This window comes from Hemicordylus capensis, chromosome 16 (assembly GCF_027244095.1).
Source record: "Hemicordylus capensis ecotype Gifberg chromosome 16, rHemCap1.1.pri, whole genome shotgun sequence".
Taxonomy (NCBI): domain Eukaryota; kingdom Metazoa; phylum Chordata; class Lepidosauria; order Squamata; family Cordylidae; genus Hemicordylus; species Hemicordylus capensis.
Window position 1 is genome coordinate 13081785 of NC_069672.1, and position 16883 is coordinate 13098667.

Genomic DNA, 16883 nt, shown 5'->3' on the forward strand with positions numbered 1-16883 from the left:
GCTTTCCATATTTGTCCTGACCCCACCAAAACTGCACAGGTATAGGTGCTTCCGTTGCCATAAATCAAGTCAGGCCCTTGGTCTGAAGGTGTGTTTTAAGATGTTTTTTAAAAAAAACATGGAGGGAGGGAGCATGGCGAAGCTCTTCAGGGAGGGCATTCCAAAGCCGAGGGGGCCACAACTGAAAAGGCCCCGTTGCTAGTCCCCGCCAACCGGATCTTTGTTAGTGGCGGGGTCATGAGCAGGGCCTGAGATGATGATGATGATCAGAGGGCCCTGGCAGGTTCCTCTGGGCGCATGCGGTCCGACAGGTACCCCGGCCCCAAGCCGCGTAGGGTTGTATTTTGAAAACAACCACCACCTTCTGACGGCATCTCTATCTACGGCCCCTCCCCACCAAGCAGAGGGATGCATTCTGTGCCAAGGCTGGGAAGAATCCACCACCACCACCCCGCCGCTGCCCCTTGAGTCAAAGGGCAGTGGGGGGGGGGGCGCCAGGGCCTCCCCCCCGCCCACCGCAGAAGACCTGTTGACTCAGAAGAGGAGCGGGGGGGGTGGCGGAGGAGGGAGCAGCAGTGCAGCAGGTGGCTGACCCCCAGGGGAAGGCAGGCGCTGCGGCTTGGAATCCCCCCCCCGCACCCCTCTTGTTCCTGCTGCTGCCACTCCTGGCTGCTGACTGACAGGGCCTCCCGTGCCTATCCGCCCCCCTGCCTCCCCAGAGAGCGCTCAGAAAACCACCAACTGTCTCAGCCCCCCCGCCCGGCTTTGGGCTGAAGCTGCCGGCGGGGGGGGGGGGCGACTCACGGGAGGTCTGAGGGGTCCCCCGGCCCGGCCGCTCTGAAGCCACGGAAGGAGGTGGCAGGCGGGGGGAGGCAGAAAGATCATGACACTTCTCATTACCGCCAGCTCCTCCCGAGCTGCTCCAGGGAAGACTGCAAGCGGCAGGCAGAAGCTGGGCACCGAGAAAGGCTGCCGTGGGGGCCAGCTTTTGGGGGATCCCACCCGCCTGGCCCCCGCTAATTCCCGCTCTGTGCGGCTTGGCTGTCTGCTTTGTTCTTTAGCGCCGTCGCCGGCGGGTTAATGCGGGAGGCTGATCCCGTCAAATCCCCAGCCCCTGCCAGGTGTGGCAGGGGACCCCAGCAAGGCTGCCGGGGGGGGGGGACGGCGGCAGCTGCCTGGCCTTCTGCTCCGCCCCACGCGCAGAAGCGCCACCTGCCCCTCCGACTCGGCCGGACGGGGCCACGCTGTGCATTCGAACCAGCGCCCTTGACTGTGAGGCCTCACTGCAAGTCCGTGGCATAACGGATACTCCGGCGCAAAAAGAGGATTTTGCTTTTTCTCTTTTTACTCCATACATAAATCAGGCCAGATTCCAGTATGGAGGGGGAAACCCGAATCATGTGCGCAGTGCTCTCTCTGAAATACTGCAAGGACTTCGGGGCAAATCTGGCCGGTAGGTGAATGCACCCCCCACCCCCAAAGAAAAATCGTGGGGAAGTGGCTGTCTGAAAAAGCTCCTGGAGATGCTGCAGAGACTGGACCTGCCACCTTGTCCAGGCGAAAGAGATGCGCTGCCCCTGGACAACTACAGCCTCTCTCCAGGGGATTCGGCAAAGTTGGAATTGCCCATCGGCCATCCGACCTAACTAGGATGAGTCACTCACTCTGACATTGCATTGGGTTCTCCCCTGCCCCTGCCCCCACATAGGCACATTTAAGAGCAGCCCTGCTGGATCAGGCCCAAGGAGGCCCATCTAGTCCAGCATCCTGTTTCGCACAGTGGCCCACCAGATGCCACTGGAAGCCACAGGCAGAAGTTGAAGGCATGCCCTCTCTCCTGCTGTTATTCCCTGCCTCATGCTTGCAACAGCCTAGCCTGAAATCTCCTTCCCCCCAACGGAGACACTTCTGCTGGAGTTTTCTGCAGCTGCACAAATAAGATGGGGTCGGGTGGGGACTCACTGCAACCGTCTTCTCCCCCACCCCCACCTCATGCCTCTTCTCCAGGGTATCTTGGGAGCCCATCTCCACACTCCCGTGCTGGGAGCGAGGATTTGACTGGAAGGCGAGGAGGAGGAGGAGGAGGAGGAGGAGGAGAGAGCGGGAATCGTCTCCGGGGGAGAAGGCTTCCTTTCTCCGTGACCTGCCAGCACGGCCCCTGTTCCGTGCCTCTGATATGTTCAGATTTCCATATGAGACGCAGGAACGTTCTGACAGGGGGTGCCGAGGCGGCCCCTGTTTCCACCGAGATAGAGCTGGTGTTTGATCTCTGGAGCGCCTGCTGGGGTGGGCGGAAAGGAAGGTGACTTGCTTCTCGGCTGGAAGCTTTGGCAGCCCCTCCAGGGGTCTCTCCCCCCCTCCCCCCCCCCCCGTTGGAGAGAAAGAGGAGAACAATTCACGCCGCCGCCCCTGCTTGGCCAGCGCCAGAGCAGCCATCGAAAGGGCGATCCGGAGGGCCGCTCCCTCCCAAGGGTGGCCGCTGACACTTCACGGCTGGGCCCGCTACTCTGAAGGTGCATCCAGGGAAGAGGCTGCAGCGGTGGGAAGGAAACAGCTACGATTTGCAGAGGCTGGGAAGAGCGGGTTGCTGAGGCTGGCATTTGCCACCCCAGGAGGGGATGGGGTTTCAGGACAGGCAGCGCCTCCCAAGAGCCAGCCGGGGAAGGGTGCCCTTCGGGGAGTTGGGATGTGGCGAGGGCCACCAGTTGGGATGGCTTTGAAAGGGCCTTGGACACATGTATGGGGGCCGATCAGTGGCTACTAGTCTTGACGGCTATAGGTTACCTCCAGCCTCAGAGGCAAGGTACTTTTTCACACAATGCATAATTCACCTATGGAATTCTCTGCCACAAGATGTGGTGGCAGCCACCAGCCTGGAAGGCTTTAAGAAGGGCTGAGATAAATTCATGGAGGACAAGTGTATTAATGGTTACTAGCTTGAGGGCTATAGGCCACCTCCAGGCTCAGAGGCGAGTTGCCTCCGAATCCCAGCTGCAGGGGAGCAACAGCAGGAGAGAGGGCATGCCCTCGCCTCTTGCCTGTGGGCTTCCCAGAGGCATCTGCTGGGCCACTGTAGGAAACAGGATGCTGGACCTTGGGCCTGATCCAGCAGGGCTGTCCTTATGAGTTCTGAAACTGGATATCCGACTTCTTCTCTTTTGTCTTTAAAGGGGCAAACGCACAAAAAAGAGCTCCTCCTGCAGTGTGGGGTAACTATCCCCACCGTGCTGTGTGCCCCAATGAGAACGACCCCTACCAAGCTGGTATTTGGCATGGCGCCCCAGAGGCACAGACACAATCCCATGGCTGCCCTGGCCCTTTCCAAACCCTCCAGAGTTAAATTGACATTTCATTTCCCTTACAGCAGCTGCATGAATGGTCAAACTCTTCTTTTCCTTGAGCAGTCAGAATGTTTGTGAGCCCTTCTGTGACATCACAGCAGCTTGGCCAATGGCTTAAGAGGGAAGGGGTCAGGTCTGCGGGCAAGAAATCCCATCACAGAACTAATGCAGCTTGGTTCTTAAAATCTCTTTCATTTCAACCTCTGCAGATAAGCAGTTGAACCAAGATCATTCTGACCCAATCTCCAGCCGGATGTGATAATCTGTTGCTTCAACCTGAAACTGCCCAAGTCTCAAGGTGTGGGGAGGGGAGGGAGACTTCCATTTGTGCAGCAGCCGGGGGGGGGGAGAGAAGGGAGGACCTTATTGGGGGTGCGGAGGGGGGTTTTTGGGATAAGCAGCATTGATTCCAAAGCGATAGATAGCCAGGTCTCAGGAAAGCCTGATTAAAGCTAAGCTGCCTTCTCCAAGAGATGGATTAAACTGCTATCACCTTGATTAATTTTTGAGAGGATGCAGCAGCTAAGGGGGAAGGGGTGGGGGTGGAGACAGCCCACAGATGGATACTGCTAACATATTAAGAGAAAAACCAGCCCTACTGCAAAGCAGCATTTTTATAGGTTAAGACGGCCTGGGTCCCATCCGATCCGCTGGCACCTTGTGCATTTCGGCGTCCCACCTGAATCTCTACTGGAATACTGAAATCTGTCTAATTGGAACAGAGAGGAGGGGGACAGGGCAGGAAACCAAGGAGGCATTAATTTCCCGGGCCAGGAGAGGAACACGGTTTCAAGCTTGTGGGCAGGAACATGAGCTCAAAGGTCATGTCGCATGGATGGGTATGGAGCCACTTCCTCGGCTTTTGATGATCCCCACTGTATTCTACAACTGCAATGCAGAACGACAGCACCCTGAAGACCGCAGCTTGTATCTTTCTGTTTAAAATCAAGTCTCTAGACCGCATGACGTTTGTGATCTTGGGCAAGACAGACTACAAAAAGGTGCTGGAGCAAGATAGATAAGCAGGCTCCAGCAACCCCGGAAGGGACAAGCATGGAGAGGAAAGCGGCAAGCAAGGATTGCTAGTTACGCCTATGGATGTGCAAACAGGTTCGATGCTGAACATGTTCGATGCCGAACTGGTTTGGTTCGACTGTCGGGTTCGAACCAAACCATCCCATTCGGTCCGATCCCGGACCGAAACCCGACAGCTGTTTGGGGGGGTTCGCGATTTTTTTAAAAAAAAATCAACTTGCCCCCTCTAGGGGAATTGTTTGAGGCAACGGGGCGGGGGGGTGTCCATGGAAGTTCTCCCCGCCCCCCCGTCCTCCCTTACTGTCCAAGCCAGCCCATTCGGGCCTCCCCCCTCCGGCATGGTGGCCATTTTGGAGGCCACCGCACCTGCACAATGGGCCTCTGCATGGCCTTAGAATGAACCTGCAGGGGCGGGGTTTGTGGGGGTGCCCAACTGAACTGGCCTGCTCTGGTTCGGGTGCGGTTTGGACTCAAATCAAACCAGCCAGTTACGTGCACAACCCTAGTTGCTCCACCCTGCCCCCCCCCCCCGCAACTTTCCTCTGCCTCTTCAAAATGCCAACAGGCAAATCTCGTGTTGGGTATTAATTGAGGCACAAACAGTGTGTGAAAAGTGCAGAAGAGGCAAGGGATGCAGGAAAGGAGGGGCATTTCAGTGACTTGCAGTGGAATAGCCATAAAAGAGGGGCAGGGTGGTGAGCCAGCATTCTGACCCTACAGACTGATGAGATCGGCTTGTGACCATCTGTGTTCCCCTTTAATAATTTTTGCACTCGCAGTCCAATACTAAACCAAATTCATAGCACATGGGAGGAGGTCCTAGGAGACTCTGAAGGGTGTTCTTGTTGTTGTTGTTTTGCAGGTCCGCCATCTTGTTTCAAGATGGCACCCACTCAAAGCACAGATAAACACCCCTTTGTGGTTACATGTGCTGACAGTCGGATACACAGCAAATTCCCAGCGCGTGGGAGGTGGTCCTAGGGAAGTGTCACCAGGAGAAGCAGGAAGCAGGCTCCAATCGCTCTACTTGGAACTACTTATATCTTGTTCCCACAATGCCCCATGAACCGACATCATCCTGCATCATCATTTTGAGGGCAAACACAGATAGAAATAAATTGCAGCTGCCATCTTTCTGCCACAATGGCCTTTTTAAAACCCACAATTCCTTTTGGAACGACGCTAAGTGTCACTCACTGGGGCATTGTGGGACAGACAATGGCGGCTGCGAGGGAGGGAGGGAACGAAGGAAGGACGGAAGGAAGGAAGGAAAAGAAAACAAGCTATTTCAACCCCACACTCTTTCACTTCCCACCCCCGCATCCCAATTCAGGTGATGTGGAAAACCCATCCGAGAAAACTCTCCAAAACTTCTCCTTGAAATACAGAGAGAATTTCAGTTTCTCCTTGGGGAACCTTGAAATTCGGAGAGGATTTCCACCCTGGAGAAATTTCGCTGCACCCTATTGCTGGCCATAACTCGAGCGTCTCTCGCCACGTCTTCTTCGGGGAGCTTTTAAAAATTGTAATCAGCCGGATGAGGAGGAAACTCTGAACCCATCCAGAATATTCAGGAGAGCTACCAAGGAGGACCCAAAACGCTGGGCCCCTCGTTCTGCATTCCCAGAGGGTTTGGGGCTTGTGCCTCTCCCCGCCCTCCACCACCCGCCCTCCACCCAGCTAACTTCTTTTGAAACTCAGGGGCTTCCAACAGCAGACGGTGATACAGCATGGCGCAGTGAGCACGCGCATGCATGCGTGCTTCTGCTATTCGAGGGGGGAAATAATGCTCAAAATCCCGCTGCCTGTGCCCAAGCCCTCGAGAGTAGCTCTGCATTCTGGCCAGGTTCTTTGAATTTTTGTTAGCACTTTAAAAATCCAAACCCTGGGAAGTGGGGGGGGGGATGGAATGGGGAAGCCAGCAAGAAAGCCAATACCACGGAAGGAAGCGGGTATGATACTTCAGCTAATCTTAACGACGAAGCAAGAAAAGGAGCGGATACAAAACCATGCACACGATTATGTTCTCATCCGGTGCGACTCAACGCTCCGCAAAAGCAGAAGCTTCGCCAGATCTGGCAGGGGGTGGAGGGTTAGCATAAATTAAGAGACGCTCTCGTTCAGGGATGCCTCGCACAGCCTGGCCTGGGGAGGGCCACTCCTTTGGGGCTGCATCAACCGTGAGCCTCCCTCCTCCCCCACAAATGTCCCACACTTCAGAAACAGGGAGATATTGTGTTTTTTTAATTAAAAAAAACCCCAAAACGGCAAGAGTACCTACCCTTTGGCGACTCGCTTCGGGATTTCTTGCTCTCGAGAGGACACTCGCTGCTGCTGTTGGGTGAACAGGCTCGCCTCTTGCCTAAAACTTCATCTGGAAGAGAGGAGGGTGGAGGGGTGAAGAGGGGAATTAGAGAAGAACAGCAGCTTCTGGTTTCCCCCTTTCAGTCAGAGACCGGGGGGGGGGGCGCATTTTGCTTCCCCGTACACAGGCTCCCGAACTCGGCGGAAAGGAGAAGGAGGGCAGGCAGGCATCGGGAGCACTCAGATATGCTTTCCTAATCATGCCGCCCAAAGGGACGCCTCGAGCCTTCAGCGCGCTGATCAATGGCCACCGTTTGCAGCCATAAATTTGGAAATCTAGTTTATTTCCTTACTGAACTGCATCATCTGATCAGCTGTTCGGTGTCCCCAGGGTATGTCCACACTTTTCATGCCTTGATGCAAAACAGCTGGGGTCTGGGGGGGGGGAGAAGAATCACGCCCCCACCAACACACACAAAAAATCTGCCCCAAATCTTCCTTCCTTCCTTCCTTCTCTCGCTCTCGCTCTCTCTCTCCCCACCCGCCCTCCCCCTCTCCCTCCCCGTTCTCTTGGTGATCTCAAACCCTTTGAGCAATCTTCTCCCCTCTAGACTCTGCCAAAAGCACTTTGCCTCTGCATATGTGCCGTCCTAGCAAGCCAATGCAAAATATATAATGTACAATTACAGCATCTTCTCCTCTCCTCAAACCCGCTTCCCCCCCCGCCCCGCCGCCCCCTGCTTTGCCCTTCTCCTCCTGTACAGATTTAAAAATCGATATCCTCCCGTAATAATGCTGGGGTGGGAACTGAAAAAGCATGTGTTGTTGAATACAGACAGGAAAGAAGAGACTGTGAGTTGGCACAGGCGTCCAATTCTCATCAAAAAGACTCCTTAAAGGTGTGGTGACTCTGCCGGGCTTCCCCTCAAAACACCCACCGCCCCACCGCCAAAACAACATGACTATATTTATGGGTGGGTGTGTATGTTGCAGTTTGGTAGAAACATGCGGGGGGCGGGGGACTCAAAGCTCAGAGTGTCATACTGGGCAGAGATCTGCCTCCTGATAACTGCCGCTTGTATTTGAAATAAAGAGCAAGTTTCTCGTCCTCATCAGCTGTCAACATTTCAAAATGCAAAAGCAGGGCTGGGCAAGGTTTCCAAGGGCCGAGGAAGCAAGGCATTTTATGGCACATCGCCATGACCAGCAAAGCCAGAATAAATTATGCATACTGGTAAAAGCAGCACAAATATATGCAAAAGAAGTTATGCATATACAAGTTATGCATATACACACTTTATGCAGGCTGCAGAACTGAGCTTCTCCTGGCATGCTCTTATTTTATCTTATTTTTAAAAAGACATACAGCTCTGTGTATATTTTGCAGCTGCTCAGGAACTAACCCATTTAACACTCTTGCTGCTTAGCTTGGGGGTCTTTCAGTACTTAAGTGACTGCTGCACTCCAAAACGTCTAACTCATGTATTAACTGCAATGCTGTACAGAAGAGACAACCAGTTTGAAAGTGTGCAAGCCTCTTCACAACACAGAGCACTTTCTCCAGGGAAGGACACAAAGATTGCCCAAAACACTTCTAGGTTGTTTTCTTTAAAATATAATAATAATCAACACAGATCTTAAGAATGCCTGCAGTAAACATCCCATGCAGACATCATTTTGAATGTGTGCATCAATTTCACATCACAGCCGATCACAAGAGTGAACGCACTGCAGCATCATAACCGGCAATGGAATCCGGAATGCAAATATGCAGATGAAAAGGGTGGAGCTATGCAGATGAGGCTGGCTCTGTTCCCAGTCCCCCCCCCCCACACACACACCAAGTTCTATGGGATACAGGTGCACAGATTGCAATCAAGGGGGAGAAACATTATCCTCTCACCCCACTTAGCTAATCAGGGGTGGGTTTCTCCCTGAATTTTCACTTTTCCCTGTAGAAGTGAATGGCTGCCATTCAACAGGTACAATCAGAATGATCCCACAGTAAGCTTCATGGCTGAACAGGATTCGAACCTGGGTCTCCCAGGCCCAGGCCTCTAACCACTATAACACCCTGGCTCAAGTGTGTTAACACCTGCCAGAAGATTGATAGTGAAAGCTTCGAATCAACCTCAGATACCCATTTTAGCCATTTGGGAATGCAGACCATGTGAGATATGTTAATGCCTAAATAAATATAATTTCAAATGCCTCCAGGACGGAAAAAGGAGTGCTTTTTATCAGCCTCGGCGGACACACCAGCTATGCCTATTTCTGGAGGTAAATGACCTTAAAACAGTGGTACATACAATCTCCAGGCTTGACTACTATAATGCACTCTACACGGGGCTGCCTTTGTATGCAATCCAGAAACGACAATTGGTGCAGAATAGGACAACCAGAACTGGTCTCTGGGATAACCTGAAGAGACCATATAACGCCTATGTTAAAAGAACTGCACTGGCTTCCAATATGTTTCCGAGTGAAATACAAGGTCATTACCTATAAAGCCCTCAATGGCTTGCGTCCAGGGTACTTAAGAAAGCACCTTGTATGTCATGAACCCTGATGCCTATTGAGATCATCTGGGGAGCTCCGGTTACGGTTGCCACTGGCTCACTTGCGGGCGACTTGGGACCAGCGGGGCCTTCTCTGTTGCTGCCCCAGGGCTCTGGAATCCACTCCCTGTCAAAACAAGGGTTTCTCCATCCCTGTCAAAATAAGAGCTTCTCCATCTCTGCCAGTTTTTTTTTAAAAAAAGATCCTTAAGGCACACCTGTTTTCTCGGGCTTTGAGTTATTTAACTCTAAACTGTTCGCTTTACTTCATAACATTGTTTTGTTTTATCCTGTTTTATATTTGTTGTATTTTAAATCATATAGAGATACATATATCAGGCGGAACATAGATAGATAGACAGATAGATAGATAGATAGATAGATAGATAGATAGATAGATAGACAGACAGATAGATAGATAGATAGATAGGTTTGAATTTTAGGTACGCACCATCGCCCATGATGCAATATGCCACAACTCATATTTTTGCGCTCTGTGATACGAATCGTTTCCCCCCTCTAAGTTTGTATCATATTTTTCTTTTTCTCCTTCTGCACCATGTGCAGCTGTATTTTAAATCCATATATATTTTAAATATCTACCTGTCTGTCGATCTAGCTATCTAATTTAAAACCCATGCAACAACCAAGAGAGAAATCCAACGGGTGCCGCTTCCTCCCATCACCACAGCTTTACGGTGGGAAAAGCTCTGGGCAAAAACCGTTACTAACCGCAGCAAGTGGGAAACAAAGAAGTCGCTAACGCTGAACCATGTCTGGTCAAGCATGAACGATGTGCACGTTTCTGGGCACCAGTGTGGGGCCTCGCCTCGCTCTCGTTGGTCACCAAACCTCTTTCTTGCAGGCATGAACTCTGCGGCAGAAGGGGGGGATGGACGCACCCGGCCGCCTCTCCCAGGACAGGCCCTGCTGTTCAGTCCATTGCCACGGCACGTGCAACAGGCTTTTCTGGGCCCTGGAAACCGCTTTCCTGGCAACAGGGTTCCCCCCGCAACCCCCCCCCATAGGCCAGCCACAGCGTCGGCTTCCACCCTCCCAACCGCCAGCAACCAGCGGAGGGACAATGGGGTGGCAGGTGAAACGCGCTTGGCGGGTTCTGGGCGGCCGCCTGCCATCTTCCCGTGGCTCGGCGCTGCCCTTTGCCGGCAGGAACCAGCGGGACAAAAGGAGGGAGAGGGGAAAGGTCATGGGAATTACAGGGTGTAATTTGAACAGAGGGCATCCCGGCCGGGCCGGGCGGGGAGGAGCAACTGGAGTCCAGAGACCTGCAAGCCACGAGCAGACGGGTGGATTTCCATCTGTGTGGGATGTCCGGCCCCTTGTCCGCCCCGATGGGCCTCTGTGCGCAACCGCCAGGCTGCAAAGTGCCTTTGGGTGTTCACCGCCTGGCCTACCGCAGCCCCAGTGACGCTAATCCCCAAGGGGGGCGTTGCCTCCACTCTGCTTTCCCATTGGCTCCTCCTTCCCTGAGCTCTGTGGCTCCTCTACCATGGTGTCCTGCCGGCCTCTACCACCTCCAGCCATCCTTCCCTCGTGTTCCGACTTCAGCGTTGCCACCTCAACCTCTTATTTCAGGGGGGCCAACTTGAAGCTCTCCAGCGGCAAGGTTGGACGACAACTAAATTGCAGCTGGGGGGTGATGGGCATTGTAGTCCAGCCATAGCTGGAGAGGCTGGCCAACCGTGACCTCTCCCATTAGCCCTGTCTTCCCATTCCAGCTCCAAAAAGTGCCACTCTCGTATCTTGGTCTTGTGTGGGTCTTGTGTTTATTTTTTTCTACGTTGTGCATTGGAGGAACTTTAGGTGCTTAGAGAGAAGGAGAGGGCCAACTTGGCTTGCTCTGTAAAGCAAAGGTGGCAGGATCTGCTTTGCTTTTTTGCAGGAACCCTGAAGGCCACCATCCAAAACCAGGTGCAAAATAGGGATGGATCTCCCCTAGCTCAGTGGGAAAGCACCTGCTTTGCATGCAGATGGACGCTGGTTCAATCCCTGGCAGCACCTCCAGGTAGGCCTGGGAGAGACTCCTGCCTGAAACCTTGGAGAGCCACTGCCAGTCAGTGTATTCAGTCCTGCGCTAGATGGACCAAGGGTCTGACTTGGCATAAGGCAGTTCCTATGGACATGCATTAAGAGCAGAAAGGAGCAAGGCGCCTCCAAACACACTCTCAGCCTGGGGCGCTGTTTTCAGCACCAGAATTGGTCCCCAAGTCCTTTCACACAAACATCCACTCCTGGTTCTCCCTCACCAATTTTTTTTGTCATTTCAGCGGGTTGGGTGGGGGGGCTTTTTGTTACTGATGCTGCTCCTGCTATACAATTCCGACCCCTTCCCAAACTACAGCACTTCTCCCACAGAACATGCTCATCCATCTCCTGCCTGTCCCTGCTGTACCATACTCTGTATCCCGCTTAATGGCCTCTCAGAGAGAAGATGGTTTGCTGTGGCCAGCCATATTTCTGGAGGAAAGGCTCGCTGTAGTTTTTAATAGTTCTTTGGTTTTTGGCTTTTTATTCATATCTTTTAATTTGAACCTTTTTTAAAAAAAGAAAAGAAAAATCGTAATTTTAAATGTGGTTTTAGCTTGGTCTTTTAACTTGCTTGACTTTATTAGCCTTTTATTTTACATGTGGTATCTATTTTATTAATGTTGTGAGTCGCCCTGAGCGGCAGGGTATCGGAGGGGATGGGCAGAAATATTCTAAATAAAGAAAATTATCAATTAATTGATTATCCAGACCAAAGTAGGCGGTGTTTCAATCTTCCTGTTTGAGGTCTTTCTCTGTCAAGGAACAGTGATCAGGCTTGGTGTGTGTGTGTGTTTAACCCTTTCTCTTTGCCACCATCCCAGTCAGGGGCACCCTGAGCGAAACAAGCAGGAGGGTGTCAAAGGCACTTCCCTCCCAGGCCAAACAGCAGGCACGGAGGGCCTGATCAGGACTGCAGAAGAGGGAAAGACTTAAGGCTGGTAACGGCCCCCTGCGGCTGTTATTTCACAAAGAAAAAATCGAACGTGGAGGACCGCACACTGTGACTCATGTTACGTTGGCCCCGGGAGACTGAACACCCGGAAGAGATGAACCCCGCAATTGTCTGGTTTCCAAGGGCCAGATTCTGGATGCCTCGTGGAAGTTACTCTGCAGGAATGCAGTGGCGGGGAGGGAGGGAGAGGAGGCAGGGGGTCGCTGCAGAGCCCTCCTTTGATCTTCACCTGTATTAAGGCTGCTTACGAGGAGAGGTGCAGAGCCCTGCGATGTTCGTTTTTACAGCGTGCGCCAGGCCATAAACGTCCGGTAAAAATTCATAGAATGGAAAACAAGCCCAGCCGTTCCGCCTCGTGACAAAGAAGGAGACTCAGCGGTGCAGATGCTGAGGGCGGTTTCTTTCTCATTCCCAGATTTTTAAATATTTATTTATTTATTTATTTATTTATACCCCACCCTTTTGCCCCCAAGGAGTCCAGAGGAGGGCTCACAGCCCCCCTCCCTTTTATGTTCACAAAAGCTCTCAGAGGTCATACCCTGGTTAAGATGGGAGCCCTGGCTCCTGTTAACCATGGTTAGCATACAAAACCATAAGGCTGAGAGGGCTGACAAGGAAAGGAAAGAATGTGTGCCGAGATGAGAGGGCTTTATTCCTGAGGCTGGTTCCCAATGGCAAAGAATTGTTTGCAAGGAGCCAATATGTCTGAAGTGGGCAACAGGAGCGAAAATGCTGGATTCTCCTACGTCTTTCAGTAGGACCTTACGAGTCGATTCACACAGTCAGGTCAGAAGCTGTACCACAGGCTTGCCCTCTCCCTCCACTTTCCTTGCAAACAGATTTCCCCTTCCCACTTGCTTTTTTTAAAAAAAAAACTAGCCACAGTACAGCCTGGGATATACACCAATAGCACTAACCATGGTTCGCTTGAACCAGGGCTTGCAGGTCACCTTCTCTAACTCTGGGGGCACAGCACTAACACAGCAGCACAGCTAGCTTCAAAACACTCAAAAGGCGATGCACAACCTTGTCAGACACTGCTCTCCTAACCATGGCCAAGATCCAGAATATGACATCTCCACTGGGCCTAAGAGGCGCTGCTCCAAGCACTTGAACCACATGCAGGGTACTAAATGTGGAAAGGAGCTCCACTCTGCTCCAGTGGGCAAAAGCTCCACAGTCTGGTTGTCCATGAGCTCTCTCATGGCAGACAACCCAACCAAAGGCTTCCAGGTTCAGGCCCTGGCAGCATCTGCAGGTAGAGCTGGGAAAGACTCCCGCCAGACTCCTCAGAGAGCGGCCGCCTGCCAGTGTAAACTAAGCTAGGTGGACCAAGGGTGCGGCTCGGTATAACGCCGCTTCCTATATCCCCAAGCCTGCCCCAGGGCCATCTTAGCCTCTTAGGGCCTCATGCTTCCCCGACAGGAATCGCAGCCTGCACCGCCCTGGGCCCATTACCCATCACCATGGCAACGTGCAAGGCCCATGCCAGCCAGAGCCGCTTCCTCCTCCTCCTCAGACCCCCGGCCTGACAGTTCCATGCTGACCGTCCCCATTTCGTCTTGTCAAGGCCTCGCCGCTTTGAAGGCAGCCGCGGAGAGATAGCGGCTGCACGGGGCGCTGCCAGAGGAGCCGTGCCCTCGGCGTCATTTAACCGTCCGACTGCACTCCTGCAGCCCCCACCGGCCCGTGACAGGCTTTGACAGCCAGACTCCTTAATTCCTTTTTCTTATTCCCTTAATCTGTCATCTTTATCAGGCCGGGGAAGTGCCAAGCGGCGTGCAAGAGCCCCAGCCCCGATCAATCTCCACATTACAGCTGACAGAATGGTGCTAATAACTTATTGATCTCGTGTTTGCCGGGCCCCACTGGGGCCGGAACGGCTGCCATTGATTGGCTTGAGGGAAAAAGAGCCTCTCGGCTGAGAGCGAAGCGGAAAGCCTTCAAATTGTCTTCTTCCCGAGGAGCTCAAAGGCAGAGGGAGGGCGGCATGGAGGAAGCAAGCGGTGGGGGGTGGGGGGGAGAAGAAAAGGGGTTGGGGGAGAGAGGGAGAACAGGGGGAGAAGAAGGCAAGGGGGAGGAAGGAGGAGGAGAATGGTTCAAAAGCAAAAAAGATGTAGGATATATTTCCATATCTGGGGGGAAAAGTCACCACAAGGTGAGCATTCTCGCCAATATTCATGTGATAAATGACTTTGTGGAAATCTGCCCTCGTGAGCCATTTTCAAGGAGCATGCCGTCTCTGTGTGCGTGTGTGTGTGTTTTCTCTCACAAGACCTGACTTTTATCAGATCAATGTAGAGGCGGGAATGGGGTGGAGGTGGGAATGCAGTAGAGGCGGGATTGCCTTAGGGCGATCCATCTCAGAAACGGCCACATGAATCAGCACACGTGAATCAGGAAGAGAGGGTAAAGGAGGCATGGAGGAAACAGGAAAGGAAAGCATTTTGATTACAGCCCAGGGAGGCATGGCTGGTTTGCCAGCTGGTGGGCATCATGTTTAAAATGTGCTTGGCCACCAGCACAGATGCCCCCTGACCTTTGGGTACTGACACATGAGCTCCAGCATGGTGTGGACGGTCAGACTAAGACTTGGGAGACCCGGGTTCAAATCCCCATTCAGCCCTGAAGTTTCCCTCTTCCGCCTTGTCCCCCCACCAAATTCAGCCAGAAGTTTGGCCAAGGGGATTTCTGACCCAAATCTAGCCTAAATGGGCATTAAGCTGGAAGAAGAGACAAAGGGGAAAGGAGTGGGTGGGAAACGCGAGATGCAGGAAAGGGGGAAAAGAAGAGAACCCTCAAAGTGGAGGGTGTGAAGCAGGAAAAGGAGGAGGGGAGTGAGAAAAGCAAGTGAGTGGGAAATTGAAAGGGGGGGGTGATGTGTGCACTGTGAAGCCTCTCCTGAGTTCTTAATTGGTTGGGCTCTCCCCCCACTCTGGGACGCAGCTGCTCCCCGGCCAATTAGTTTCCCGCTGCTGGAGAGAGCACAGCATCAGCGGAACAGCCGTGTTCAATACCTTGCTTTTGCAGGATGGCGGGGAGAGGAGGAGGAGGTGGTGGAGGGGGCAGGTCCTTGGTTAATTTATGAGCTGTGGCCACATCCGCGGCTTAACCCTTCCCTCTCCACGGCCTCCGGCTGCACCCTCTCCCACCTCCCAACACAGAATTCAAGGAGACCAAACACACCACCACCCTCCTTGAAACTGCAGAGTGTGAAATAGCCTTAATGGTTGATTTCGCAACCATTGGGAGGAGGTCTGCTGGTTATTACCTATAAAGCCCTCAACGGCGCCTTCTTTTCCATGCCGCCTAGTAAGATCATCTGGGGAGGTCCGGTTAGGGTTGCCACTAGCTCATTTGGGGGTGACTTGGGCTTGGAGACAGACGGGGGGGCCCAAGACCTTCATCATGATCCAGGAAGTTCATGAAGTTCCCTCCCACGAAACTGAGATTCCAGTTTCAGGAGATTTAGGAAAGGCAAAAGGAAGACCTTTTTCGCACAGCGCACCATTAATCTGTGGATTTATCTGTCAAGGGGTGGGGTGATGGCCACCAGCTTGGATGGCTTGAGGTGGGGCTTAGACAAATTCATGGAGGACAGAAGGGCTATAAGAGCCCGACCTCCAGGCCTCGGAGGTCAGAGGCCTCCAAACACCAGTTGCAGGGGAGGGACAGCAGGAGAGGGGGCAGGCCTGCATCCCCTGCCTGGGGCCTCCCAGAGGCATCAGTAAAGCAGGTAAGATCAAAATCTAGGACTGCAACAGCAGCAGCTTAGATACATAGGAAGCTGCCTTATACTGAGTCAGACCCTTGGTCCATCTGGCTGGGTGCACTACACGGACTGGCAGCAGCTACAAGAAGTAGCAGGCAAGAGCCTCTCCCACCCCTAGCTGGAGATGCTGCCAGGGAGTGGACCTGGGGCCTTCTGCATGCCAAGCAGACGACCCTCTGCCACTGAACTGTGTCCTCCTAGTAGACAGTGCTCACATGCTGGTCTGCTGCCCAACTGCAAACCAGGGCAAGCCCTGCTTAGCAAAGGGGACCATTCATGCCTGCCACCACAAGGCTGGCTCCCCATCCCAATTTCCTTGGGACAAACATCCACTTCAGGGAGAGGTGACTGCTGCCAGAGGAGAGGATTAAAAAAAACCCACAAAAAACTCCTCCTGTGGTCCAGGTCCAAATGAGAGACTCCTCCCTGCTCCCCCGGCTAATTTTTAAAAAAGAAAAGAAGACCATCTGGTAACCACCCAGTTACAGTTGCCACCGGCTCGTTTGGTGGCAGTTCGGGACCAGGCCTTCTCTGTGGCTGCCCCGGGGCTTTGGAATAGGTTCCCTGTCAAAATAAGAGCATCTCCATCTCTGATTGCTTTTAAAAAGACCCTCAAGACACACCTGTTTTCTCAGGCTTTAACTGTTTGTTTTTATCTCATGCAATTGTTTTTAACTATTTTTGTTTTGTGCTATTGTTTTGCTTTTACTCTGTATATATTTGCATGTTTTAAACTGTGTACATTGCCTAGAGATACACATATATCAGGTGGCATATAAATATAACACAAACATAAATTTTAAAGTGCAAAGCAGTGGCGGTGGGGGGTGGGGATTTTTAAAGCACACTCACATCCCAATTTGGCCTCTAGC

The 16883-nt window shown here is 52.7% G+C and overlaps 1 protein-coding gene across 10 annotated transcripts in view; it reads right to left on the reverse strand.

Moving 5' to 3' along the window:
* The window catches only part of SAMD11 (sterile alpha motif domain containing 11), a 250070-nt gene that overhangs the window by 37785 nt on the left and 195402 nt on the right, over positions 1 to 16883 (reverse strand). For all 10 annotated transcript variants that reach the window (XM_053280812.1, XM_053280813.1, XM_053280814.1 and 7 more), the window contains one exon: positions 6658 to 6750. In XM_053280812.1, coding sequence (XP_053136787.1) covers positions 6658 to 6750 — 93 coding nt within the window. The remainder of the gene's footprint in view (positions 1 to 6657; positions 6751 to 16883) is intronic.